This window comes from Leptonotus elevatus, chromosome 1 (assembly GCF_054856555.1).
Source record: "Leptonotus elevatus isolate MCC_2025b chromosome 1, RoL_Lele_1.0, whole genome shotgun sequence".
NCBI classification, from domain to species: domain Eukaryota; kingdom Metazoa; phylum Chordata; class Actinopteri; order Syngnathiformes; family Syngnathidae; genus Leptonotus; species Leptonotus elevatus.
In genome coordinates, this window is record NC_141239.1 from 40,579,133 (window position 1) to 40,606,731 (window position 27,599).

At 39.8% G+C, this 27,599-nt stretch overlaps 1 protein-coding gene across 1 annotated transcript in view; it reads left to right on the top strand.

Moving 5' to 3' along the window:
* LOC147182180 (Na(+)/H(+) exchange regulatory cofactor NHE-RF2) overlaps positions 1 to 26,657 on the top strand; it is a 32,120-nt gene extending 5,463 nt beyond the window's left edge. Inside the window, exons 3-6 of the mRNA XM_086057839.1 lie at positions 16,179 to 16,406; positions 23,495 to 23,648; positions 24,184 to 24,302; positions 24,384 to 26,657. Of these exons, the coding sequence (XP_085913965.1) occupies positions 16,179 to 16,406; positions 23,495 to 23,648; positions 24,184 to 24,302; positions 24,384 to 24,542 (660 nt within the window). The 3' untranslated portion in view covers positions 24,543 to 26,657. The remainder of the gene's footprint in view (positions 1 to 16,178; positions 16,407 to 23,494; positions 23,649 to 24,183; positions 24,303 to 24,383) is intronic.
* The last annotated feature ends 942 nt before the right edge of the window (positions 26,658 to 27,599 follow it).

A 27,599-nucleotide genomic window follows, 5' to 3' on the forward strand; every position in this document is an offset into this window, starting at 1 on the left:
CTAGGGTGTCCTGGTGCCAAGTGCACATATGGACACCCTTGTGTTTGAATGTTCATTATGGACAGTCCGTGGCGAGCACAGAAGTCCAATAACAAAACACCGCTCGGGTTCTGATCAGGGGGGCCGTTCCTCCCAATCACGCCCCTCCAGGTCTCACGAGAGCGTTGAAGTCCCCCAGCAGAACGAGGGAGTCCCCAGAGGGAGCGCTCTCCAGTACACCCTCCAAGGACTTCAGCTACTCTGAGCTGCTGTTCGGTGCATAAGCATAAACAACAGTCAGGACCCGTCCCCCCACCCGAAGGCGGAGGGAGGTTACCCTCTCATTCACCGGGGTAAACCCCAACGTACAGGCGCCTAGCCGGCGGCAATAAGTATGCCCACACCCGCTCTGCGCCTCTCACCGTGGGCAACTCCAGAGTGGAAGAGAGTCCAGCCCCTCTCGAGAGGTTTGGTACCAGAACCCAAGCTGTGTGTGGAGACGAGTCCGACTAGTCGGGACTTCTCGGCCTCGCACACCAGCTCGGGCTCCTTCCCTGCCAGAGAGGTGACATTCCATGTCCCCAGAGCTAGCTTCAGTAGCCGGGAGTCGGACCGCCCAGCTCACAGCGCACTCGACCCTTTCGGCCCCTCCCACAGTTGGTGAGCCCATGGGAAGGGCTAATCAGCCGGCCAAATATTCCCTGCATATACAGTATGTGCAAACACAATTGAGTGTCATGTTTGAACGCAGTGCGCTTTCATACGACGCATGTGCACTCCCCACATACCTGTACATTTATCACACATGAGTGTTGCCATTCAAACATTCCTCGGTGAATTTTTTTTAAATTAGCAAATAGGTGAATAATGGTTACTGCTTCATGAATACTAAAACTCCCCATTTTGTCTTTTGTTGCATGCAGGTTTATTTTCCTTTTGATTTGTGACACTTTCTCAGTCAGTGTGTCCTTTACGTGTCAACATACTGCATAGTGCATAGTTGTGTCGACACCCTCCTTTATCTGGGTATTACGTACGCGTCATCTAACCTGAGCACATACCTGAGTTGTCGGAGCTCTTGTCTATACGTAACCCTAAGTGCACACGCTCACGTATGCGAGAGGGCGGGTGCCTTTGCTGCCGAAGCCCATGTGACGTCTAAGGTCTCGGGCACAACTTCTTTTTACCTGTGGACGTGGACGCACACCACTGGAAGTCACGTGATGAAAAAGAATGCCAAACCGATATCGTGCAATGCTTCTTCCACCAGACATGCATGCTCAGCATTTATTCAGCCAGACATGTTCCTGGCTCTTATATTGAAGGTGTTATATTGTGGGGCTTCTGGCGTTCTCCTGCGAACATCTTGTGGTGGTTTGTTGGGCCAGTATTTCTTTCCAGTCTTGTTGCACTCCTGATCCACCATGGCAGGTTTGTTTAAAACTAAACAGGATACTTGTTGCTATGGACATATCGTTCCGAATCTCAATTAAACATGGTGGAAGGAATGTTGACATTTCTCAAAAGCCACAAGTTAAGTGGAGAAGGGTGCTCGTGAATGTTGAATTAGGACTCAAGAATTTAGTACAATTTTGTAGTGCTGTTATTTTACACCTCCAAAATTGGGGTTAGAGGATAATGCTTTGGTTTTGGTGAATGAAAGTTATGCGCAAATTCAGGGGGGCGGTGGGGGGGGGGGGTCCAAATTGCTACCTGGGGACCATCCATTTTTTTAGAAGCCCACCATGCCTTAAAAGGGAAGTCACCCCCCCCCCCCAAATCTTGACAATAATATGGTCTAAATACAGTCTTTTGGTTAATATTGTGTTAGTGGAATATGAGTTAAGCATCAAAATCCTGCAGTTTTTATCAATATCAGAAGGCGGCCATTTTGCCACTTGCTGTCGAGTGAAAATGACATTACAGTTGCTCAAGTAATAAGCAATCACAGCTCAGCATCAGAAAACAGGTGAGCTGTGATTGTTTGCTATCTGAGACCTGAGCAACTGTGATGTCATTTTCACTCGACAGCAAGTGGCAAAATGGCCGCCCCCTGAGTTGGATAAAAACGCTGTGATTTTGCTGCATAATTCATACTCCGCAAAAGTAATATTAATCAGAATGTCATGTTTAGACTAGCGAGGTCACATATAACATATTATTGTCAAGAAATGTTTACAGTTGACTTCCCCTTTAACTCATTTTCTCCCAAAAACCTATAAATAAGTTTTATTTTAAATGTTTTAAGTGTCCCAAAGACATATTTATACGTTTATTTTTTGTTATGCTAGAGCATACAGAAGGCTTTGATGCAGCCTCTCAACTGCATAGAACGGTTGAAGAAATGGTAGTTATTACACAAACGACCAATAGGTGGCAGCAGAGTGAAAGAGATCAACCAGGGCCATGTTGAAAAAAGCCCATTTACTCACATTTCGAAATAGATTTGTGAATAATGATGAAACTTAGCTATTTTTTAATGCTAATTGCTGCAAAATTGAAACAGGTAGAAATATACTTTTTTCTTGATGAAAGAAGAGACTTTAAACTTTTTTTTTGGTAGGTTTCATGTTTTTATAGCAATAGAACACAATCTTCTGTGGGCCTTGCAAAATCAGTCAAAATCCAGTAAAACAACTGGGATGAAGGGGATTGTTTTAGTGAAAATGGCTGGGAGTGAATGAGTTAAAATGCCGTCATACCAATGGCTCGACAAGCCATCGTTCAGACGATTTTTGTTTTTGCTAAGATGTGCGAGCAGAAATTTGATATATAAGTGCTTTATGGTGGCAGTTTGAGCAACGGCCATTTGAACACAAACAGTGTACACAGATAATATAACAATAGTCACAGGCATATACATATTTTTTTATCCTCTGCAAAGAATGACTAAGGAGCTTACTAATAGAGCTCAGGCCATTTCCATTGATATCCGTATGTCTGTATTGTACTGCCCCAAGTGGGCAAGGCACAAGTGGGAATTGAAGATTTAAAAAAAAAAAAAAGTGGGAAAATGTGTTTCTTTACATTTTATTTAATTATGTTATTAGGGTTAGGGATAACTACTAAAAAGTAGACACAGCCCGTGTCATTTAGCTGCATTGTCCAGGTGGCAGGAGGCTCGAGAAGAGTAGAAGAAATTCCCCACTTTCTTGTTTTCAACTAATCACATATCATTTTGTAAGACATGCCTCAGAATTGCGATTGTTCTCTACACTTTCTGTTTGGTGTCAAGGTCACCTGAGTGCAGATTGCGCTTGTTTTGGTTTTCGTTTGGAGATGAGCTTTTGTTGCTGCTCGGTATAGTAGTGAACATCATGAGATACGTGCTGTATCATATCCTCACCTATTTTTATCTACGCTGAAGAATGTCAATGTGGCCCTTAAATCTGTATGTGACCCTTGAAAGTAAATGTTTGTGCATAACTGCCCTAATGGATTGTGCTGCTATGAAAATGTCTTTATTTTTATGGCTTGCAGCTTGTGATTACTACAAAATTTTATATAACATCGCCTTTCCATCGCTATGGTAGAGAGTAGAGAATGAATTCTGAAGTCTACAAAACCATTTTGTTTGGCAATTGACAGAAAAATGCTTCCAAACTAATCAGGAGAGGATTCATAGTACAACAAGCCAATAACCCAAACCATACTGCCGACACAACAAAGGACTTTATCAGGCAGAAAGTCAATCACCGGACCTTAACTCAATAGAGCATCCATTTTACCTCCTGAAGAGAGATTGAAAAGGAGAAAATCCAGAAACAAACAGCAACTGAAAGAGGCTGCACTCAAGGCCTGGAAAAAGCATTTCCAATGAAGTCTGCGTGTGGCAGTTACTGCAAGTAAGGGTTTTGCCGCCAAATATGAAATATTATCCACTTGAAGTTCCTTTAATGTCTGTTCCAATACTTTTGCTCACATGAAACGTGGATGGCTTCAAACAAAAGGTGCTCTGTCCTGAATTGTTGAACACATTCACATGTAAATGCTGTAAAATCTTTGTAATTAGCAGCGCATGCAGCCATCCTCTCTAAATGCAATAATTGATTAATTCCAGTTCATTTGCGGCTATCTTGTTGGAATGTGAGTGTGCTGTATTGATTTCGCTGCTGCCGACATGCTTCTTGACCTCTGTCTCCACGACGACAGCGAGAGGAGAAGAAGATGCAGCAAGTAGCAGACAATAATGCAGAAAAACAAGTGGAAACGTTCATCTTTGATGGTCCATTTACTGTAGCAGTCATGTGCATCATCGCTGGTGCACAATAAATACATACAGTACTTCAACAACCCTATGCCCACTTTATTTATTTAATATTAGAAGAAGATATGGCCTGTCAACACTCATGTAACAGCATGGAAGTTATCTGGATGCATTCAGCACCTCGGCCTGTCTTGTCATCTGCTTCACACAGACGTTCAGGGGAGCGCATGTGAAAGTTGTTTGTTGGGCCCAAAAACCCTCATGACCATAATACTAGGGATGCACCAAAATGAAAATGTTTGGCCGAAAACCGAAACCCCCCCCCAAAAAATGATGCCTTATTTTTATTATCATTGCATTTATTGTAATGAATTAAAATTATAATATTCATATAAAATATTTATTTAGCACTGGCATTTTAACTAAGCATAATATACATTTAAATGTGCCCACACCGCAGACATGTTGGCTAATGGTACATTAAACACCAAGCGAGGGTTGAGCATTTTCTGGCGGTGCGATTGCACCTTATAGTCAATGTAGTTCACACAGGCGGGGACGGGTGCGTGCGGCGGGACATTCACATATTCACCAACATCTAAAAATAAATAAATACATTTCTTCGCACCAGCTAATCGGCTTCGGGAACAAGCTGCAAAGTCACACACAGCGTCCTGTACAGGTCTGCCGCCAGCCGGAGATAGCGGTAAGTGTTTTTGTGTTTAAAACTGTTGATAGCAATAGTGCTAGTATTAGCGAAAGTATTTAGCACGGCCACCGGGAGGCCGGTGAAAAAGTGGAACAGTTCGAAGGGCTCTTATAAAAAAAAAAATTAAAAAGGGAAGAAAGAGTGGCTCACCTGTACTGCAGTAACCCGGGAGCTGCTGCGACCGACCGGTGAAAAGCCAGCGGGAAGAAAAGGCGGACACTCACCCCCGCGTTCGCTGTTTAATTCAAACAGATGTTAGCTTGCAGCGTTTTTTTGTTTGCGTCACCACAACCTATTTCGGCCATATTCTTTTGGCTTTAATTTGATTTCGTCCGTATGCCGAAAATGGCAAAAATAGCCAATATTCAGTGCATCACTACATAATACCCTTTTCTTTGTTGTCACTTAGTAAAAAAATAACTAGACCATTGAAGAAAACAGGATTTGTTCGTCTTCACTTGCTTTCGGACTATGTAAGGTCAGTTTAGCATCTGGTTGAACTGAAGCGGAGCATATGCACCCCACCATTCATCTGGACGATCTGTCAGCAGTCATCATCACATCATCAATAAACATCAGGAAGCCCATTCCATTAGAAGACATCCACGGCCATGTCATAACACGACCTCCACCAAGTTTGAAAGATTATGTGGTAACCCAAACTGCTCCTTTCCGTCTCCATACTTTTCTCCCCTCATTGTTCTCATTCTGAAGTTGACCTTGGCTTCTTCAACGGGACACTTCCCCTTTAATCCAAGGAGCCTTTTTAGTTAAAAAAATATTTCTAAATTGTCTTCAGACTTCATTGACTTCAACAGATTTGTATCTCACTACCAATTACCAATGATGTGAGTCGTACCCAGGGCTGTACTCCTGACCATACCTGACTGATGTTGGTTCAGTTTGCTGTCTATATTCTAATAACTAAAAAGCACTGCATCGGCCCCAAAAAAACGCCGGCCCAGCGGGCATCTCCCCTGTGCGCCAGATGGCCAGTCCAGCCCTGGTCGCACCTGAACGTGGAGGCACAGCATACAATTTTTGTAAAAAGCCCCAAATCAACGTTGAGAGTCACTGTTTGATTTCAAAACCCATCCAAGAATCTTAACTAAAAAGTTTTGGTATGTGTGCATACAGCAGTGAGTAACTATAAAGCTGTGCTGACATAAGAGCAAATAAATCTTGCACGCTGTAAAACATCTCCAAAGCTTTTTTATTTTTTATTTTGTTGATCCACGTTAGCCGGTGTATCACATTTACCTTCAAATGCTTGTTAAGTGGCTTACTGAAAGCGAGTGTGTGCATTTCTTCTAACATCTGGAGCTTGTGTTTAGCAACCCCCCGACCCCCCATCCAACCCCTTCCTTTCTCGAATACCAACTATGTTACATCAAGATGCAGGAGTCTGGATCCTGCATTTGTGTGTGTGTTGTTGGCCTTTTGGATGTCAAAGAGTCTCGAGGGGCGAAATGAAATACTGATTTTTAACTCCTGAGTTAGGCGCGTAATGCAGAAGAAACAACCCAGTGTGTGTTTGTGAGCACAGCTGCGTGTCATTTAGTGTTGATCATAAGCGTAAATGTGTGTTCACCCCGAGGACATGTGCTCGCCACAACATAATTAACGGAGCAACTTTATTTATTTTTTAACATTGAGTCATAAATCGAATGGGGTTGGCTCTTTTAAGTCACATAAAATGGCAACTAATGATATGTCTTGCATATAATATGAACACTAATATGTTTTTTTGTCTTGAATGTGGCCAAACAGGTCTGACACCTTCTTATGTAAGCGTTATCGTCACGGGACCGTCTGTTCAACATGGTTTCTCTTGTAAAAGGGGAAGTCCACCCCAATATTTTCTTCACAATAATATGCTCTATGCAGCCCCACTGGTCGAAACATGATAATCGAATTAACTCATTCACTGCCATTGACGGCTATAAACGTCAAAAATTCATTTGAACTATTTCTATTTGTTTAAATTTTTTTCCACTTTTGTTAACAATTGTATGAAACCTAGAATTGTATTATTGTAAATTTAGAACAGATATGAAATTTGTGATTAATCGCAGTGAAGTCATGCGATTAATTACGATTAAAAACTTTAATCGCCTGATGCCCCGAATTTTTAATAATCTTTTCTTTTTTTTATTCATTCACTGCCATTGGCGGCTATAAACGTCAAAAATTCATTTGAACTATTTCTATTAGTTTAACATTTTTTCCCCACTTTTGTTAACAAGAGTATGAAAACCTAGAATTTTTTTATTGTACATTTAGAACAGATGTAAAATTTGTGATTAATCGTGAGTTAACTAGTGAAGTCATGCGATTAACTACAATTAAAAAATGTAATCGCCTCTTGCCTTGAATTTTTCATCTTTTAAAAAATAATAATAATTTATGGCAGTAAATTAGTTAATATTGTGTTAGCAAAATATGAGTAAAGCAGCAAAATCTGGCTGTTTTTTTCCCCAAATCCATTTAAGGAGACTTGCTGTCAACTGAAAATGACATCACAGTTGCTCAGATAACAACCAATCACGACTTACCTGTTTTGTTGGTTGCTATGTCAATGACAGAAATGATGTCCTTATTTCAAGGCAATGTGCCATTCGTACTATTTTGAAGCTATTGTTGTAATGTAAAAAATAATAATAATAAAAACGAAGCAGTGCTTGCATTGTGTGCCACAGAATAGTCCAGTGAGGTCTGGCTCTAATGTGTTGTGTCCTTTGACACGTTTACTTTGCTTCTGTGTGCACTCACAGCTGTGAGGCGACGTACATTCCCACGCGGTGATTATCACTGTGGCCTCACACACTTTCTGATATACTGTCTACCATTTTGTAGGATTTAAAGTAGGTATTGTGCATGTGCATTTACAAACTTCAATACCCAGGCCAAACAATATTTTATGTTGTATATACATAACATTGTATGGATAGAATATGTGTAACGTGGCTGCATTAGGACTAATGCATTATTTCCTGGCAAATTAAAGATGTGTAAAATATTACAAAATGCAACGTGAAGGAAATAAGTGATCCAAAGCTTGCAGAAGTAACTGTAATTTTATTTCATCATTGCACAAGAAGAGCTCTTTTCTACAACGCTTAAGCTATTCAGAGAAAAATGACCCAGCACATTTGACAAACTCTGATTTTATCCTATTCAAACAATTAATTGGCTCAGCCTGAACAAATTTAACAAAAAAATCATGTTCAATAGACATTAGGGTGGCATGCCGCTTGGCATCTTGTTGCGTTGTATATGCAGTGGTGTAGTCCAGGGTATACACGGGTAAACAACCTCTACCCACTTGCAAATCCCCCTGATGTGCACCTTTCTCTGATTAGATTTGGTTCACTTTAGAGATTAGGACTGATGAGCCAATCAGAGCCTATTTTGTGTGTGTTCTTATTGTTACATATTTCAAAAGTCTTGCTGTATCAGCGAACGGACTTTTAGCTCACTGAAAGCGCTCTGCGCTCCCAAAACGGACACATAGTCTAGTCGTAGGTTCAATGCCGGACTCAACTGTAATGTTACATGAAATTGTAGTAAATGATGAGAGATTATCTCAGTGCTTGATGAAGCTTCTTTGTTATTTAAAGGTCTAAATTATAATGTTAGCCAAATTACTTAGCTCTCATTAACTTACATGATCTAATTAATTTTTTTACTAGCTAGGCTGGTAGTGTATTTAAAACACAAGAATGGGGACAAGTACCGGTAGTTTAAGATTTGGCCTAAAACAGTTTTGAGGTTAACATTATTAACTCATTCACTGCCATTGACGGCTATAGATGTCAAAAATTCATTTTTACAAATTCTATTAGTTTTACATTTTTTCCCACTTTTGTTAACAAAAGTATGCAAACTTTTTTTGGGGGTATTAGAACAGATATAACATTTGTGATTAATTGTGAGATAATTAGTGAAGTCATGCGATTAATTACGTTTAAAAATTGTCGTCGCCCGACGCCCCTAGTTTTTAAGAATTTTTTCTTTTTTTTTTTATATATATATATATATATATATATATATATATTATTATTTTATTATTATTATTTATTTATTTTAATTGGGAGTTAACTAGTGAAGTCATGTGATTAATTACGTTTAAAATTTGTAATCGCCCGACGCCCCTAATTTTTTATTTTTTTTTCTTTAAAAAGAAAAGATTATTATAAATTAGGGGCATCAGGCAATTAAAATTTGTAAACTTAACTCACAATTAATAAAAACAATTATATCTGTTCTGAATGTACAAAAAAATCTAGGTTTTCATACTCTTGTTAACAAAAATGGAGAAAAAAAAGTTAAACTAATAAAAATAGTTGAATTTTTGACGTCGATAGCTGTCAATGGCAGTGAATGAGTTAAGGATACTTTTGTTATTGCAAGTAAGTAAATGGTGAATGTCACTGTTTCTAAAACAGGACATTTTTATGGACTACTTAAAAAGCAGAAGTGAAAATTGAGAGTATACCCACTTCTCCAACCACTGCATGGATGAAACGACAACAATTATTTTGCTCCCAAATCATCATATCATACAGTATAGCAACTGATCCAGTGTGAAAATACGCACATCTACATCGCGCTGCACACAGTTAAAAGAAAACAAACTTGGAACATCTGCTACCTACTGATAACAAGGGTGTGAACATGTGCATGGGTGTGAACATGTGCATGACATCGGGGATATCAACACATAAGGTACGAAAACAGAAACTGAGGGTGGGGGCACTGGCTACAAAAAAAACATTTCTAAAGAGGGTGACTAAAAAATATTTTTGTTGTTTCTTTTGATGTAGAACCAGATAAAAGTTTCCCTTTTTTTTATCCTGAGCCCCTCTTCATTACTTGATCATTTTCACCTTAAGTTGCAATATAGCCAATTTCCCATTCCTAGTCTCCAAGCCAAACCCAAAGACAACAAATGATCCCCTGAAAATAACAACAGAACGGCAGGTGATTGCTAATGAACACCATTTAGCTGACTTTTAAACCCGTCATGTTCTTCCTCTTGACGCAGTGCTGCGATCATGTAAACATCCAAAGGCTGCAGCAGGTCAGCGTGCTCTATGAAGAGATCTCAGGAAGAGCTTACAAGGCCGAGCTGTTACACAAACGCTTCTCATGTTCTCTCCTCTCCTCTCTCTCGAGGGCCTTTTTCATCTTTGTGAATCCCTTTCCGTTCATCTCCATCCATCTGTCATTTCCTCCCGGCCCCTCTCTTCAACGGACCACTCTTTCTTTCTTTTTTTCTCCAATTGAGCAAGACTCACAGCAGCTGCATACGAGACAGCTTTGGAGCTCTTCATTTAAGAGAGCTTTTGTAAAGAGCCCGTTGCATTAATTCTGCATTGTCCTATCTGTCTGTTTTCAAGAGAGGTGAGTCCACAAGTTCCCTGACTGCCTCCGCGCCAACCCGCAGGGACATTTGCCCCCGTGCGCTGACGCTGCTACTGTTTGTTCCTCTCTGGCGTCAACATGAGCAAAGCAATCCTTGCGGTATTTTTTAATTAGGGTGAACTTACAAGTAACTCGCAGCCAGCAGGTTTGTTCATAATGATTCGAGGAAATGTCAACACGAGAAATATAATGATCCTCGGCTTTATGCTTTTTTTGGGCCGTTTTTTTGTTTGCATAATAAGTCATGACATAATCATATTAATTCAACAATATGTCTATTATTATATTGCGATATGAATGCAGTTTGTGCTATGTCTAGAGCTGCTTTTAATACAACAGTGCCTTAACTTATGAGTGAACCAAGTTTTTCCAGCTGTCACTGACTTTTTTTTTTTTGCTTTTGAAAATTTGAGACACGAGCGCTGGATGGTTGCACTCGATTCACATGGCCGCAGCCAGCAGTTTGGTAGATGTGTGTTGCCTTGACTTGACATGGTAGTGTAAAAAAAAGAAAAAAAGAAAAAAGGCTTCAATCTGTCAATTGATTGAATTTTTCAGTGAGTAGTAAATCTGCGCACAGGTGAACCATGAATATACAGACGTTCGCCGGGTGGAAACACATCTTAGAAGCAGCCAGGAGACACTAGTGCAAACTGTCCTCCATGGAAAAAGATCATCATTACTGCCACAGAACACCAAAGTGGAAATCTGAATGGCTTGATGTTCCCATTTCTGTTCATCAATGAGTTAGCTTTCTATATTTGGATGTAGGCAATCCCCTGCAGTTTCACAAGATCAGAGTTTACCGATGCTCTTAATTGGCCTTAGGTAACCCGTACTCACCTGGAAAAACTGCCTAATTTGTGTAAACATTCAGCGTTACGGTAAAGCCCAGAGGCTTTATTTGCCGCAGTTAATTATAACAACAGCACAACAATAGCACAAGACAGCTAACAGTGAGTTTGCTATTCTGAATTAGGAAACTGTGAAATCATGAATAATTATTCAAAAAATCCCATATTGACTTTGAGTCACAGGGAAAACCCCAATAGAAAAAGTGCAAATAATAGTTGAAGTGATAAAGCCACAGATTTGTTAGCATTACACTGGGCAACAATTTGAACAAAAAATTCCGTTGGGTTAGATTTTTGTGTTGATTAAAATAAAAAATTGGCATGCTGATTCCAAAATAGAAGTTGTTTTTTTTATTTCTAGCATGTCAATTTCTTTCTCCACAGCTTACTCTTGTTGAGCAAAATGCCACTGTAGTAAGAATGTAGTAAGAAGAGCTGCTAATTGGACTCAGCGACATGGCAACTTGTTTGTGCAGCCACAATTGAGACAGCGTGGTGAGAGGTGTGTGCAGCTCCCAATAGGTCAGTACTATCAATATCTACAAACAGATAGCTAGCATAGTAGCAATTGAGAGGATTAGCTTTTCTCTTAACATTCCATCTTAGTGTTTTATTTTCATACGTACGCATTTAGTTCCGTTTTTTTCTTTGTTAAGACAACAGGGATCCTATATAGCTCAAAAACCCTGAGATCTATTTTTGGATTAGTTAAAAACAGCTTCCAGCATTATTGTTGTAATCTGATTTATGATTTACTGACTTATGTTGACGCCACACAAATTTTGTGAAGTTGTGGTAAACGCTTAAAAGACTGCAAGTCAATGTGGCAAAGTCAACAACTCTAATTTTAGTACAATAACAAAAAATTATTTCATATTACATTTAGCCTTACATATAAAACCAAAACATTCACTGTATGTGTATAACAAATCTGATATTTATTGTAATATGGATGATTGTATTGCTTGTATTTGTTTAAAAAAAATATAACAATAAATAAAACAGGGGAGGCTGACCTTGAAAACGAATCGCATAGTAAATTGCAGTATTGACCTGAGACCGTAACGAGTACAAACCCTGTAGTACTTTCATCTACTTGTGTATTTGGAATGCATCAGAACATCGACAGCACGTCTGGTGGGTTACAATGCGCTCTTCTGCTGTCTTCTTTGTACTCGAAACGGCATGTACACCAAACACCAGAGTCAAAAAACAAAATAAATGTCTAACATGTTTACACAGAAAGAAACAGAGGCTCATTGTGACATGAAGTTTAAAGAATTTATGGGTTGTCTCTTTGAAAACACATCCTGTGGATGGTTGCGTAGTGTGTGTGTGTTTATGTGTGTAAAGCTGAACAATGTTACACAGTGCGTGTAAGAGTTTCCCATGTGCGCTTGTTTTGAGTCATGCTGCATTCAAAACCGGGTTTTTCCAATCACCTCCAACTGTTCCTCCTGCTCCCATGAGGGATTTTGAGGGACACATCATGTCCTCATGCTAACCAGATAACCAGCTGTTTTTTTCCCAATGTCAAGCTATTTTGCTGACAATGAAGAAAATGTGGCTTTTCTCTCTCTCTCTCTCTCTCTCTCTCTCTCTCTCTCTCTCTCTCTCTCAGTGGCAAACTGTGCATTTGGTACCTGGACCTTCAGTGGGGACTTAACCAACTTAATCCACATTGTGATAAAGTAATAAAGGCGCTATATAAAAAGCAGCCCATTTACCATTATTGGTGTAAACAATAAAATGTGCAGATTTTCTAGCTGAAGTTAGCTGTAACAAGTTATGTTCTGACCAACCAATCTGAGCATGGAAAAAAATCTCACTTTGAGGATGAACTTGAAATCTGATTGGTTAAAAACATAATAATAATCATACACATACTGGAAGCGATGCAACCAAGAGAAATGATATGCAATGAACAACATGGAGTACTAGGAAAAAGTTGGAAATGTACATCAGTGCAGTTATCGAACATTTTTAGAATTAATTATTCAATAATTAAACGATGCACATGTGAGGTGCAGGTGTCATTGATGTCCACTTGGGGAGTCATACTTGCGTCCCACATTATAACATCTGTGACTTTGAATGTGTGCGGCTTTAAAAGGTGGGACCTGGCCTGGTGAGTGACGTGGGTGTCAACAAATGAGGGTGTAGTGTTGACTGTTGTAAGCTCAGGTTGTTGAGATTTTACTTTGACGTTTTTTTTTAATGTTTTAGTTTTTTTTTATCAACCTTATTTTTTTAATTACTCCATTACCGCAATCGTTTCAGCCAAAGCTCAGTGCTTTTGAGAGTGTTCAGCAGAGAAAGTCTTGCTGACCCCTGACCTCCCTGTAATATTTATCTCATAAAGCATGACATTTTGTACCTGCGTGATTCGAACCAAACCTTTCAATCAACGGTCTCTCTGTTTGAACTATGTTGCTCTTTTCACCCTGCACTTACTCAGCAAACGCTCGTGTTTAAGCGTCCAAGATCGAACCTGTGACTGATGAAAGATGGCGAGAAAGACGGCAGAGACCCTCAGCGGGTGATTGGTGGGGTGCGGCAAGTCATGAGGGGCAGACAGAGGTTACATTGGACTGATTACCCCCAAACCCCCACCCCCCTCCCCCAACCCACGCACATAATAACTCCCAGCTGTGCAGTGTTTATCCAAGAGGAGTTCCATTGCGTTTCCCCCTCTGGAAAGTTCTGTCGTGTTGCCGAATCTCGCAATTTATCTCACATTTCTATGTGCTGTCTTCAATTGCTCTTTCTTTTCTGGAGCTGTCAATCACAAGCCTGCCGCTGCATCTGATGAGCTCTGCCTCCCACGCACTCGCTCTCCCTCCTTTCAGTTTTCCTTGCTGCGCTCCATTTTGTTGCTATTTGTTCTCAATAGCCCAATTTCCAGTTTCCAAAACACAAAATACTTTATATTCCCTTTCTCCTGTGGAAGATCCGCCCTTGCTTCTCAGTCCTGGCAAGGCCGCTCGGAGTCAGGATGAGGAGAACCTGAAGGGGTTCATGAGCCTCAAATGGAACCATATGTCGCCATCTGGGTTATTAGGAGAACGACAGGCACTGCTGTTTGGCATTTGTGATAACCCCACAGAAAGACCATCCTACCAGCTCTCCTGCTCGTCCGTGGGAAATGCCTATCAAATGTCGGTAACGTGCGAGCTCATCTTCATCATCATCTTCATCAGTCTCTGCATACTATAGACGGATGTCCTCTTGCAGCTCTCAGCCATTTTCAAAGTAAGCTACAAGTTGTAGCCTACAACGATGAATGGCTGAATCCAAAGATCAGCGGCTACATGCTACAAACACTCGAACGACGTCGTTATGTCAGATTGATTGACGGGATCGAGAACCAATCGTTAAGATGATCCACTCGGAAGACGCAGCGACAAAAGATCCTCGAATACACCTTTAATTCATTTAGTTATTTGAAAATAAAAACGTTCCTTTATTTTTTTTATTATTTTAATATGATGTGCACTCCTAGTCAGTGTTAGCCTACTGCTACTTCGTGGTGCTGCTATCATTTCACACTATTCACAAGGAAAGGGAGATGCCGTTATCAGGGTTGGGAGGGTTACTTTACTTTACTTTACAAGTTACCTGCTAAAAAATGTAGTTAGTAACGTAATCCTAGTACCATAATATTAAAGTAATGTAACTGGATTACTTTTGGATTACTCCAATATTGAGTATGCTCATGAAGACAAAATAAAAATAAATATCCCCACAATATATATTCTATGTATTTGCGGGTGATAGGGACCCAGGCAGCCTACAAATAGCAAAAATCCAAGTGTAATTAAAAGCATTTTAGGCTATTGATTGATTGATTGAAGGCCATATGCTGTTTGCGAACTGTCACTGAAAGCAACCACACCTCATAGATAGATAGACAGACAGACAGACACTTTTATCCCAGTCACAAGTTTAGCCGTGTATATGTTGTGTATGATGTTTAAATAGTGAATTGGTGGGAGGAAGATTTGTTTGGAAGGTCTAACTCACATTATGGTTGTAGGCTAGCGGGCTAGCTAGCAAGAAGCTACAGCGCGTAGCATGCCGCTGGACTGTCAGCTCAAGCTTTCGCTCCGAGTGAATACCGGCCGCTCTGTCCTTCTCTCTCTCTCTTTCTCTTTCTCTTTCTCTTTCTCCTTTTCTTTCTCTTTCTCTCTCTCTCTCTCTCTTTCTCTCTCCCTCTTTCACACTCTCTGTCATTGTAGAAATTGTAATCCCTCGAAGTAATCCCCATTTTTAATAAATGTACATGTAATCAGATTTTTTTTTCCTATAACTGTAATGGAATACAGTTTTTAAAAAATTGTAATCTGATTACGTAATGGCGGTACATGTATACCGTTACTCCCCAAGCCTGGCCGTTATTACCATCCTGCTCCAAACGCAAGCCAGACCATTGTTTACTGCTCCAAACCCAAACCATAGTGTACTCAATTGAACCGAAGTGTGTGGAGATGTGGTCATATGCTCCATATAACTCCAAGTATAGCTACATCTTAGAAACAATAAGAATATCCAATAATATGATTTACTAATGTAAATGTGTTTGTGGAGGGAGTGATATCAGCTTGACAGGCACCCAGCATGATGCACTTATTTGCAGAGTGTGTGGGTGGGAGATTAGCGTGTGACTGTGATGACAACTATTAATGTCCTTTCCATGGAAACTCATTCTCAACGAGGAAGCTCCTCCACATAAAAAGAGAGAATATGTTAGGACAAAAACATAATGTAAACACACGACAGCATAACTATTTACTTATTGCATTATATTGTAATATGTGTGTTATATTGGGAGTGCGGCACATCCATTCCCCCATTTTAAAACTCATCATTCTTGAGGAAGCCTTAATTCATTGATTAGGAATGTGATCTGTTTTGGATTTTCCCTTGAGATGGCTTGATTGCAACAGTCTGTTTTCATGCAATCCGTGTTTGTCCATGGCTAACTGCTCATGTAATGTTTCAGGAGGTTTCCGTGCGCGCCGTAGCCCCCAGCCAGGCCCAGCCCCGATCACGGCTCCACGGCGACCCGTCGGAGCTCGCTCCGCGTCTGTGCCACTTGGTGCGGTCTGAGACGGGCTACGGCTTCAACCTCCACAGTCATCGGTCCAGGCCGGGGCAGTACATCCGCTCGTTGGATACGGGTTCGCCTGCGGACCAGGCTGGCCTTCGACCTCAGGACAGAATCATCGAGGTAGGACCAACACAGGAGGTGGATTTGACATGCTTGTTTATGTAACACCTTCACTGCGTGTAGATTGGAGGTATTGTCGTGATCATAGTTTTCTGTTGATCATAAAATTGAGTTATAGAATAACTTTGCACCCCGTCCCCGTGCTTCCCCACAAAGTACGACAGTCTGGGCATTGGTGTAAATAAGACTTAAGTTTGGAAATTAACACTGCTGGCAGTTAAAAGTAGGGGTGTCAGGTGATTAAACATTTTAATCAGAACTAATCGCATGACTTCAATAGTATATAATAGAATCGCAAATATTGTATCTGTTCTAAATGTACAATAAAATGTACAATAAAATACTGTTTTCTGTTTTCATACTATTGTTAACATAGAAGTGGAAAAAATGTCAAACTAATGAAGAAATATGGCTGCATCTTTTAGTCATTGATACATTTCATAATAATTCATAAAATTTAGTTAGAATTAAAAAGATGTACTTGATGTAAAAAAAAAGTGTGATATTGATTTGTGTTGAGGTCATTTTTCTGCCACTGGATGGCATAATTGCATTTGTAAGACGTTGATAACAGCTCAGTGCATTTTTCTTTTCATATTAAGAGCTATCTAATCTTTAACATGAAGTAACTTGTGAAATTCTGCAAATTTTTAAAATTGCAAAATACAACTTGACCCTAGTCAAATATATGCGTTATTATTAAATTTATTACTGCTAAAAAAAATTGTGGACATGTCCAAGTAAGGGGCGGTCATTAACTCATTTGCTCCCAAAAACATATAAATACGTTATATTTTAACTCTTTGACTGCCAGACGTTTTCAGAAAAGGGATGCTGTCAGTGCCAGCCGATTTAAGCATTTTGACTGATCTTTCAAGGTCCACAGAAAATGTTCTGTTTGGACTATGGAAACACACATACTACCAAATGAAAGATTGAACTTTCATCTTTCATTAGAAAAAAAAAGTTTGTTTCTACCTTATTCCGTTCTTTAGTAATCAACAATAGAAAATGGTTAGTTTCATCCGATTGCGCTTGTTTTGGACCAAAATACGGAGAAATCAAGCTTTTAGTGAAACTATATTATTTCATGCACTCTAATGAATTTTACACTTCTTTTTGTCCATGAATGATGCCACAAACACCTAAATAGTGCTTTACTTCTATAAAACACTACCACCAAGAATGAAAAAGTGTTTTTTGATAGCAAAATACGTTTATTTACATTCAACAGTGTAACAATTTGACAACAATTTGGCAAACTATTTACAAATGTGTGCAACTGTGGTGCTATTTACAATTATGTGGATGTTTCAATGATAGTTTTTCTTTTTGTGAAACACTCCCCTGCGTGCAAGGAGACGCAACATGATTTGCACAACAGATCACTGCGATTGCCTCTTCGCGTGCAGAAGCTACACTTTCTTGCAGGCCGTTTTTTCCGGGGAATAGCAAGTATATACTGCAGTGTGTGTTGCCATCAAGTCTAATATCAGGATCATGCTACGGTTACGTTACGGTGGTGTTACATCTGGCTTCCTCATGTCCTTAAGTTGCTATACCGGGTGGTAAGAGATGTTCTGATCCATTTTATCCACTCCATTCATGGTGGCATCGTAGTCCAGAAACAGTGTCTTCTCCGTGATCAGACTGTACCCGCTCCTCCGATGAATATGCATTGGACTCGGGGTACTCTTCATTGTCCGACAAAATGTCCGCTTGTGCAGCTACGGCGTTAGCAGCGCTAGCCGGTGAGGCTTTATGACGTGAGAATAAAGGCCACGTCCAACTGTGGCGTCCAACTGTGGCGTCAACCTCGGGATTCACCACCATCATCATCATCAATGTGCATTGGTCGATGCTTTTCGACAACTCTCCATCGCCCGATCGAATCTCCGCTTGTGCAGAAGTACCCGGTCGATTGTGCTGCGCGTTTTCCGGCGTTGGCAGCGCTTGCCGCGCTAGCCGGTGAGGCTTACTACGTGATCATAACGGTCGCGTCAAGGCTTCCAACTTTGGCGTCAAGCTCGGAGTCATCATCATTGTCGACATCAATGCGCTTTTTAGTATTGATCGATGCTTTCCGTCTTTGAAAAAAATGCTCAAGCGTGAGCTGCTTGCAACCGGTTGCTTCATCAGCCATTGTTGCATGATCAGCCATCGTCTCCTCAACACTCTAGCTCCGCCTCACGTCTTCTACTGACGCCCACGGTGGGCGGCCCACTCAACCTTGTGCAAAGAGAGTCATCGCTGCCATCTAGGGGCCAAAACGAGTCATTTTACTAACTCGATCTGCTTGATACTTTCAGCACAGCTGCCCAAGGCTTTTCTCTTCCCGTTTCCAAAAAAAAAATAAAAAATACATAGTTAACGTCCTCGGCGCCCCTCCGTAGGTTTTTACTAAACGTTTTATAACGTTTATGGCGGTCAAAGAGTTAAATGTTTTAAGTGTCCCAAAACGCATTTATGCGTTTTTAATGGTTTGTTTATGCTAGAGCATACAGAAAGCTTTGATGCAACATCTCAAATGCAAAGAACGGTTGAAGAAATGGTAGTTATTACACAAACGGCCAGCAGGTGGCAGCAGAACAAAGAGATCAACCAGGGCCATGTTAAAAAAAAGCTACTTTTCTCACAATTCTAAATAGATTTGTGAATAATGATGAAACTTAGCTATATTCTAATGCTAATTGCTGCAAAATGGAAACAGATAGAAATATATATTTTTTCTTGATGAAAGAAGAGACTTTAATCTTTCTATTGGTAGGTTTCATGTTTTTAGAGCAATAGAACACAATATTCTGTGGGGCTTGCAAAATCAGTCAAAAACTGGGATGAAGGGGATTGTTTTAGTGAAAATGGCTGGGAGTGAATGAGTTAATCGCGCGTTTTTTGTGCCGTTAAAGGAACTTTAAATTATCTCAAAATTAGCATACTAATTTTCACACCCCTACTTAATAGTAAACATTCATCCATTATCCGTACCGCTTATTCTCAATATAGGGTCGCGGGGGTGCTGGATGGAGCCTATCCCAGCTTTTTTCAGGATTTTCATATTATTTATGCAAAAGCTTGGGGGGGGGGAAGCATGGGGCATTATTATTTTTTGAATGGAGAGGGCATATTTGGGAGCGTGTGACCGTGTGCATTGCAAATAGCACAAACCGCCACTGAATGACGGTCAAGAGAAAAAGTGAGATGCTCTTTACGCCTGTCTTATTCATTGTCAACATTACTCAAGTTGGACAGTAGGCAGCACAGTTGACTAGCAGTTAGCACATTTGCATCACAGTCGAGACGTCCCGTGGTTTGAATCCTGGCTCAGGCTCGCCTGTGAGCACTTTGCATGTGCTCACTGTGCTAGTGTGAATTATCCTCTGGGTACATTCCAAAAACATGCGTGTTTGATTTCTTAGAGATTCAAAATTGCCCATAGATGCAGGTTTGTCTAAACATGCCCTCTGATTGGCTGGCAAGCATTGCAGGGTGTACCCCACCTTTCCACCACTCACCTACGAGCGTCATGTAGACAAGCACGATATGAAAAATCAATGAGTCAAGACGAAGATGAAGAAAAATTGCTGACATTTGTTGCTTAAAAAAAGCACAATGTGTAAAAACGCCTGCTTAGTTATGAAAGTAGCTTATCGTTATGGGATCTCATGACCATTATCATCATTCCAAACTGCAGGGATCGGACAATAAAAGAAGAACCGCTAAAATTGCAGTGCAGTTTACAAGAGCCCGACCGCACGGCTTATTGAAAGCAGATGTGCGCACGGCATTTCAACCAATTACAAGACCTGAGATCTGGACTCGGTCTGCACTGTGTCAATGTGGAGAGCGGGATGAAGGCGGCTCAGGTGGTATATAGTGTTTTGAGGGGGTTGTGCGGAGTCATAAATCAGCCTCATGGAGGGAGCTGACAGGAGGAGTAATACAAGGAAAGGGCCCACTTTAGATCACATTGCATTATTGTGCTCAGGTAGAGCAATCCCATACAAGTGTGGCAGAGTACTGTGTATGTTCCCTAAAGTTGAATATCTCTCGCCATTTCGTGGTGACAGAAATATTCATACAAATACACATTCAGTGTTGCATATCAAAGCTGAAGTTAATAGCGTGTCTTCCTCAAACGGCGGGTTAGACATAAAATATGTCATATGTCTTATCATCGTCGGAACTCGTTTGACTCTCACAGCATTCAGTCGCCGTTCCCATGACCTTTGTCGTCTCCGACTCTCAGGCGCCAAACATCTCCATGGGTTCAAGAAGTCTTTTGAATGGTTTTTTAACATCACATTATACAGGGATGGCTTGGAATTTTACGATTGCATTTTTAACTCATTCACTGCCATTGACTGTTATAGACGTCAAAAATTCATTGGAACAGTTTCTCTTAGTTTAACTTTTTTTATTTTAACTATTTCTATTAGTTCAAAAAAAAATCACTTTTGTTAACAAGAGTATGAAAACCTAGAATTTTTTTTACTTGTTCATTTAGAACAGATGTAAAATTAGTGATTAATCATGAGTTAACTCGTGAAGTCATGCGATTAATTACGATTTAAAAATGTAATCGCCTGACGCCCCTAATTTTTAATGATCTTTTCTTTTCTTTTTTTTAAATCGTGTTAGGCGATTTAAATTTTTGATTGTAATTAACTGAATGACTTCAATAGTTATCTCACAATTAATCAACATTTTTTATATCTGTTCTAAATGTACAGTAATTGTTTTCCTAGGTTTTCATACTCTTGTTACCAAAAGTGGGAAATTTTTTAAATAGAAATAGAAATAGTCTATAGCCGTCAATGGCAGTAAATGAGTTAAGATTTAAGGCCTTCATTTAAAATATAATTATATCTTTCTCAGCCCAAGTTTGCCACACACAAAACAACGTGATTTACTTCCATTTCTTCTCCTTCTGCTACTACAAAACAGAATTGTGTATACTAAAGCATATTTCAGTCTTTTTCATTTTTTTGTTTTATTTATTGTTTCCTTTCTGACACATTATTGCAGGTTACATCGATCACATCATATCATTTGTCCGTCATCATCGATTCTTATACGCATCATATATACATTGATTATGATAGTCATTGATTCATATCGTTATCAATCCCAGGACAGATGCGTCCTTCATTCACGAATTGTGATGAAGCAAATATAAAATCACTTCAATCTTTTGGCCTTCATAGACCACCGCAATGGTTTTGAAATAAAGCAGTCATTGTGATTGAACTAACTTTCAGCATTAACTTGAGGTTTCATAAAAAATATGGAATTTACGATTCAGGAATTCCAGCCGTTATATGCTTAATGTAAAAAAAGAAGAAGAAGAAGAAAAGTCAAGATGGCGAATCCAGTCATGGATATCCATTTCATCAAATAAAAAAGTGTGAGTTGGATAACAAATCAAATCAAGGCATTGTTTTGAAAACAACAACTGATTAAAAATGTCACTCACCATTAGCTCCACTTCACTGAGCCGTTTTCAACCTTTTTGGGTAATGCGACCCATGACTTTGTATCAATATCCGGAACACAGAAGATTTGGTAACAAAATGCAGACAAGACGGAACAGTAGGAAGTTCTGCTAATGTTAAATCCATCCCTGCAAACATATATGGACAATTCACGATCATAAATATAACCATCATTGTTTACATTTGGATGAACATAAACAAAACAAATCCTTTCATTAGAACTCGACTGTATACACGCTTACATGTGTTACTTACAAATTTCTGATGGACTTAATGGACTGGAAAAAAATCTGAAAATTGACCTCATGTATGAACCAGTTTTATACTACAGAAGCGAGAGGCTGCTTTAGCTATGCTTTTTGTGAGAAAAAAAAATTTTAGACTCTCATATATTAGCTATTGTAGTTTATAGCCACTCAAACTAAATCCACAATATGTATTTACATTAAAGTGGCAGGCCAAATGCAGATGAGTGAGCGGGAACATTACGAGCAGATGGATGTCACCTCTTCATCTCACCATGAAGGGATGCAATGGCCACGGGTCTCACGTTCGCACGCCCACACGCACAAATACACAAACGGCTGCTCAGGTGTTTCCTATGGAGTCCCTTGAGAAGCAGCCCTGTTCCGACAGCACATATTAATTATCCCAGAGAACGGAGTGCATTGTCATGTGTGGGATGCAGTGTTGATGAAGGGATGCAAAACATGACACCTGTTGTTCGACGGACTACAAAGATGTTGGTTTGCTCTATTACAAGCCTTTCTGAAAAGGAAATTGTTGAATTGACATCTGTCTTTTTCAGTTTTTGTTAGCTTGTTTATCCTGAAAGACCTGTCTTGTCTTAATATGGGCATTGTGATAAGCACTAATTTCGATGCATGCTCCTCGGGACGAAGACATATGAAACCGGGTTCGAAACCAAGGAGCGACATTAATAATTGATGTACATGGCTAACGACGCATGTTGTGAAACTATCTGACACAGGTCTAGACACAGCTTTGCCCTCCACGGGCACACGGAACCCACTTAATACACTGCAGCAGCACATTCAGAGGTCAGTCACATGCACAAATTGTGCTCAGTAGCAATCAATCAATATTTTATTCATATAGCAACACAAAGTGGTAAACAGAACAGGTACGCAAAGACAACAAAAGTCTCCCACACGCCCGCAGCCTACGACTCACCACTTACAGGGTCATCCTATACACACCCCCACCTCATGTGTTAGGCAGAAAACGATTATGATTCTTTCCAAAACGCGATGCAAGAATTCACCACTCAAAATGAGAACGCTTGCTTCTTTGCATTGAGTAGTTTGAACATGACGGTATGTTGATCTACGACTCCCCCTACTGGGCGAATGAGAAAGTGCTATAATAAAAAAAGAAAAAAAGAAGCGAGTATGTTGTGTGGATTGTATACACACAATCTGAGAGGAAGTTTTCTAACGATAGATAGATATATATATAGAGAGAGAGAAAGAGAGAGAGATATGGATGGATGGATGAATAGATAGATAGACAGACTTTTGATGAGGGCACAGCAATAATTGTCTTTCCTACTTTTTGTAATGTTATGTTTGTTAGGTAAACGGCGTGAACATCGAAGGCATGCGGCACTCCGAGGTGGTGGCCTTCATTAAGAAAGATGGCAACGAGACCTGGCTGCTGGTTGTGGATCCGGATGCGGACGAGTACTTTAAGATGAAGGGCATCATCCCCACCGTCAGCCATGTGAAAGGTAAAAGGTCACCACTTGACTCCAAAAAATAATAATTCATTCATCAGGGGGCAGAAACAAGTCAAACTTATAACATCTGCCCCTACTCTAATTGACATAAAATGAATGACAAAATTACAAAATAAATTCAATATCGTAACTAATTGTTACATGTCAATATCATATGTATTTTTAAATAATTGTGATTTTTATAAATTTCTTGAAGACAGAAAGGAACGTAGATAATTCGATTTTACAGTCAAGATTCTTCCACAGACTGACCCGCTGGATTGAAATGCATTTTTCTTTTTCTTTTGTTCTATACTTTGGTTTAGAGAAAGAAAGAAAAAATCTGTTCCACTTAATTTGTACTCACTTTCTCTAAGTTTTGTTTTGTGGTTACTTTGGGGGAGGCTGGAACGGATTAATGGCATTTCCATTCTTTTCTATAGGGAATGATGATCTGAGATATGAATATTTGGAGTTACAAACAAGGTCACGGAACAAACTAAGCTTAAAGGAAGTGTTCAAGCATGCATTCTGATTGTTGTCCCAGATTACGATGGTCCCTCCATCTCCAACGGCTCTCACAGCCCTCTCATGAACGGCAGCTCCACCTCACATTCCATCAGGTCGACGACCTCCAACCAGAACATCCACAGCAACGGCACACAGGTGCGTGCGGCGCTCCGTCTCATCCCTCCATCTTCATAAACACCGGCAGCTTCATAACTTTCCCCCGTGCGTCCTCTCTAGCTGGCGGGCGACGAGCGAGGTCGATTTTCGGACCCGTTCGCCGAGATCGGCTTGAGCGCCACGGCGGCTGAGGAAAAGCGGAAGCTCCACGCCAAAGAGAAGAGGCGGGCGCCGCAGATGGACTGGATGAAGAAATACGAGCTCTTTAGCAATTTCTGAGGAGATGAGAGACGGACAAAGACCTTGACGCGGGTGTGGCGCGAGCAAAACTGAAGAACGGATTTAAGGAGCAACTCCAGACACTTTAGGATGACTCCTCTGACTTTTGCGGACATATTTTTTATATTTAAAGTGTGGTATAAGCATCGTCACGGCAACATGGATTTCACGTACGGTCACTGTGACGTCACTGATTGTGGCCCAGAAGATCACTGGACGTGGACGTCCTCCGCCTCAAGTGCGTTTATGACCACTGACAAAGATAACTGATGACTCATTACGTTTTTTGTGCTGCCTTTAACATTATTTTCAAGATGAAGGAAACAATCTAAATGTGTGCAGCAGAGGGCAGACTTGCGCCACAAATACAAGATGCCCTTAGATGCCTTCTGGGATTTTATTTTTTATTATTTGTGTGTCAGGAGACCAGAAATGATTAAGGTTACGTAGTCTGGGAATATTTACTCCCTAAAGTGGTTTAATGTGAAAAACACATTTACATGGTTGACATTAGATGAGTAAAAGAGAATGTATTAGACTTGGGGCATTTAAAAAGGAGCCCAGGCTTGCATGATGTTGATAATGGTGATCTGCTATTAAGAGACAGTATTACATAATAATGATGTTTTTCAAGGCGGACTATCAAACAAGTAATCCTCACCAGAGAATTAACTCATCGCATGATAGGACGCCTACAACAATGATGGTATCATGATACAGCTATTGCATGATAATAACTACACTCGTTTTCATTGGACTGCAGCAAAAGCAATATTTGATTGTAAGAGATCACGGTACAATATATTGTTATATTGATATCTGATGGCAGGTTATCCTTTAATGTACCGTAAGAGGTGATAGGATACATTGTGATAATAATTGATGTTGGCATAACAGTGCTGTGTCATATGAGAGTATACAATAATATATAATATGGTATCAAAAAAGATACACAGTCACATTGATATCGGATTGCAGCGTATCAATACTGTACCATAAGAGCTGATACAACACACCATTACATTGATATTGGACGCCAGTGGATCGATACTGTCTATCAAGTGGTCATGATCAAGGTTTATATTGTTAATGAAAAGTAACAAAATAGCTCAAACTGAACTATATATATATATAAAATTAAGTTTTACCTTTAAAAAACAACAACTAACATACAACATAAAGGCCTTCATTTTCATTTTGTCAGTTCATGTTAAACATGAGCTTTCAGGGCTAATTTTAAATGTATTTATTTTGGTATTGCTGCACAGCCGTATAGAAGAAAGAAGGTCAAACAGTCATTTGGGAATTTCTTGTTTTGTTTTGTTTTGCTTGTTTGTTTGTTTTAGTTCAGTTTACTTTATTACATAATAGTGACCTATTTTTATCTTGCACTCCAAAATTACACCATATATACAAAAATAAAACTAATAGTAAATCTAATAAAAACTGAACTAAAATAAATCTTTTTTATAATAATAAAAACAGATTTTAAAAAACAAACATGCTCTAAAAATTAATTTAAACTAATTGATTTGGGGGGGGGGGGGTAGCTGAACAAAAAATAAAAGATTATAATGAAAAAATCCCAAATATTATAACCCCGACCATGACACAAGCGCAGCACAAATTCATTGATATTGTATTGTAACAGATAATGACATATTGCATGAAATTATGTGATACATCATGACATTTTGTAGCACACCATCCCTTCTTATTCATTTTTTTTTCATTATTTACTAACTTGGCCAATTTAAAGTTAACAAAAGCATTAAACATGATCACTGAAATCATAGCAGATTAGATAAGAAATACTCCAATATTACTTTGCGATCAAATGTGTGGAACCAGGAGGATTATTTACACCGTCCCAATGAATGATGCACGAATATTAATGACAAATTTTGAACATATGAATGAAGCCAGGGGTGAAAGAAGTGTTTGCCTTATGCTGGGGGTCTGCGCCTTCACTTTGTATATTACGTGGTGACCCCACCACAATGAGTTAACTTATTGTACTGTTAGTCAATTAGTTACCATACAAACACTTAGTCCAATAAAGTTCACAGTTGTAGTAGCAAAACACATGTACATAATAAAAGCCTGCTTTCACAATCCCGTTCCAGATTGAGTACTGTTGTTAAATACTGTATGCACACCAGGGTTCACCAATGTTGAGATTGTCCCATGACTGTTGTCATATTTATGAAATACGATGACATTCGGTATCTGTCTGCCTGCTAAATCCACAAATACCGTGTTGCACCACAAGTTAGACCTGCTCTTGGCTGGTCTACATTCTAATCAATTTGCTGTCACCAAATTGTCAAGTCTGCCGGGGGGCATGTAATAAAAAAAATGCCCTCGCTCCACTAGGATTCTGGTTCTCAACCTCGGTCCTCGAGTACCCCTATCCAGCCTGTTTTCCATGTCTACCTCAGCCAACACACCTGAGGATCGTTATCAGGCTGCATAGGGGTTCTTGAGGACCGCGTTTGAGAACCACTGCACTAGGTGCGATGCGGTCTGCCAAATTTCCAAACATGAAAATGAAGGGCCCAAAGTGTTGCATATTGATATTTATCCGCTTCCTAATCATTGTGAGAACGCATTAACATGATCAGCATCTTCATACAAATGAATCTAATTAATTATTACTATTAACATATAATATTATTAAAGGTAAGTTTGAGTTTTCTTTATTGTCATTGCACATGCACAAGTACAGAGCAAAGGAATGGTGTTAACATTTTTTTTTTTTTCAGAAGAGCGCTTCCGTTCGTATTAATCCGTACCCAAGAAGTAGCTCTCAATTTCAAAAAGGTTGGTGACCCCTGGTGTATAACAGTGCCTAAATCCTCTACGAGGCCAAATTATTATAGTTTTGAAGTATCTCTCTCTATTTGGAGTACAAGCACATTCTGTTGACCTGAATCTGCCAGTGAAGTGAACAAAGGGGAGCTTGTGAATGAATTGTCATAAACGCTCCGAGGCATTCTGTACTCAGACGGTCCAAGCGAAACCTCAGGTTGGGGAAGAAACTCCTAGGGATTTTAA